Source organism: Scardinius erythrophthalmus, assembly GCF_964197995.2.
Source record: "Scardinius erythrophthalmus genome assembly, chromosome: 19".
In the NCBI taxonomy this organism is placed as follows: Eukaryota; Metazoa; Chordata; class Actinopteri; order Cypriniformes; family Leuciscidae; genus Scardinius; species Scardinius erythrophthalmus.
In genome coordinates, this window is record NC_138239.1 from 37,252,257 (window position 1) to 37,254,817 (window position 2,561).

The following is a 2,561-nucleotide window of genomic DNA, read 5'->3' on the forward strand; positions in this document are numbered from 1 at the left end:
TGAAGCCCTGCAGGACTACGAGAGCTGCCAGCACACAGAAGACCCTCGGCGGGCCGGCAAGCTGCTCATGACCCTGCCTCTGCTCCGGCAGACCGCCACCAAGGCCATCCAGCACTTCTACAGCATCAAGATGCAGGGCAAGGTGCCCATGCACAAACTCTTCCTGGAGATGCTGGAGGCCAAGGTCTGATTGGCTGAGGGGTGGTCACGTGACCTCACCAGAGAGCGAGACTCGGTCCGAGGACACACACACACACACCGCCCGAGACCTGAGACGTTTTTAAAGACCTGGAGTAAAAAAAAAAAAAAGCGTAAATATAAATGGAAAAAATAATTTAAAAAATCTATAACAAATACTATGTACTTGTACAGTAATGCTTTTTTTTGTTCATGATCTGTGGTTATAAACGATGATGGAAGAATCTGTAAGTCATTTTCAGAGTGAATAGTCTCGCGTCCCGTAGGTGGTCATTTTCATTCAGCTTGACCCTCGTGTACGCGTGTCGCAGAAGCGTGCGTCACGGCCCGGGCACGGCGCTAGGACACCTTGAGGACTTGTAAATATTCATGAGCCGCGGGATGTCTGGACTCGTCTCGCTGGTTCTTCCCTAAATGTGAACTTTGCTGACGCCCTTGAAAATACCTCCTGAATCCTGGCCATCCGCGAGCGTTTTTGGACATCTGTGGCGCGTTTATCCAAACGTCACGTAGCCGGGATCTCATTCATCTCACTCTGTAGTAACTCAGCAATAAATCGAGAGGACGAGGAGCAGCGCCCACCTCTTGTGTTGCACTGTACTGCTTTTTTAAAACTACTTGTCATTGTTGTCGTTGATGTTTTGGCCTAAATGTAGTTGGAGGGTCTGAGCTGAAGGAAGGGACGGTGGGTCGTGGTTTCGACGGATTTACGATGCGTGGCAGAAGTCCAGGAGACTCAAACAATCAGATGCCCACATGTCAAACGGCCTATTTTGGGGCTTGTTAAGCCCCCGGCGGAGGAAACGAGGTGCCCATCATCTGCTCTTTTATAGCCATGTATCCAAAATGTGCGGCAGGTGCAGGTCTTTATCACCAGCTTTATTTTTAGGTCTTGGGGAGACGAGAGCAGATTGAGCAGGAGGGGTGTTTGACCTCATGTTGACACAATAGCATCGAGTCAGAAATGGCCTTGGAAGTCTCCGTCCCTATAAACAGCTTATTACCCCTAGATCCCTCCGACAGCTGTGCGACCATTAGCCCGAGATATCAATTAGACAGATCCCGCTATCAACAAACGTGAGTTTGAGCAGCAGCAGCAGCAATGACGCTTCGCTCTCCGCTGCCCTCGAGTGTACAGGGACTTCGGCATTCACTACTGATGTCATTTACTTGAAGTGAACTGTGGCGCTGGCGTGATCGGAGGACCTGAGGGGGATTGAGTCCTGGGGTGCGTTTCCTAAAGCAAACATGGTCACACGGTCCGTCATTACCAACATCCCAGCTGACACGGAACGTTCCGGCAAGTTAAGAACAAACGTTCATCCAGTAACGTTAAAGGATAATTCCGGTATTTAGCACTTTGAGTCTCTTTTCTGTTTTGTTTTGGATGAACTAGAGTGGTGGACACAGAAATGTTGACGATGTCTCGACTTTTTGACTCGTCTAGAATCGCCTTTGACCGCTTCAGAGTCGCTGGCTATGGGCATGCACGAACATGTCCTTAAAACAACCCTTAACGTCCGGTTTCAAAACTGTGCAACTCACCGAGTGGTTAGTGGTGTTCGTTGATGATTAAAAACAAATATATCGGCGCAATGTATGATTTCAATCCGTGTTATTTGTTATAGTGGAACTATTTTTTCAGATACCTCACAACCGCGTATAAACTTCCGCTCGATACTTGAGTCTGAAGCGCAGTAATATCAACGAGCAATGAGTCCTCCAACAGAAATCAGTGGGATTTTACAAAATGCCAAATAAAACACGACAGAAACTGTATTTCGCTACGCTACTTGTTTTTGATCATCAACGAACACCACTAGCCACTCGGTGAGTTGCACAGTTTTGAAAACGAGCGTTAAGAGTTGTTTTAAGGACATGTTCGTGCATGCCCGTAGCCAGCCACTCTGAAGCGGTCAAAGACGATTCTGAACGAGTCTAAAAGTCGAGACGGGACCCATCGTCAACATTTCTGTGTCCACCACTCTAGTTCATCCAAAACAAACCAGAAAAGAGACTCAAAGTGCTAAATACCGGAATTATCCTTTAATAGAACGTTTTTTCAAAGTTATCTGGACTTTAACAATGTTCTCAAAAAGTTAGTACAATAACATTATTTTTACATCGTTCATGAAACATTTTTTTCTAGTTGGACGTCTAACGTTTCAGAACGGAATGTTTCCTTAACGCTCACATAACCAGCAAAAAGCATTTTTAACACATTTTAAAACTGGACATTTTGAACATTCAGAAATAACGTCATGACTTAATATGACAGTTAGTGAAATGGTAACACTTTATTTTACAGTGTCATTGTTGCATATGTTACATGTAGTTACTATAGTAATAACAATTAATTATGC

General features: G+C 45.3%; 1 protein-coding gene across 3 annotated transcripts in view; it reads left to right on the top strand.

Moving 5' to 3' along the window:
• Window positions 1-778, top strand: part of esrrb (estrogen-related receptor beta) — a 124,798-nt gene extending 124,020 nt beyond the window's left edge. For all 3 annotated transcript variants that reach the window (XM_081393881.1, XM_081393883.1, XM_081393882.1), the window contains exon 7: window positions 1-778. This exon is cut by the window's left edge and continues 55 nt beyond it. In XM_081393881.1, the coding sequence (XP_081250007.1) occupies window positions 1-190 (190 nt within the window). In that variant the 3' untranslated portion in view covers window positions 191-778.
• Window positions 779-2,561: the final 1,783 nt, after the last annotated feature.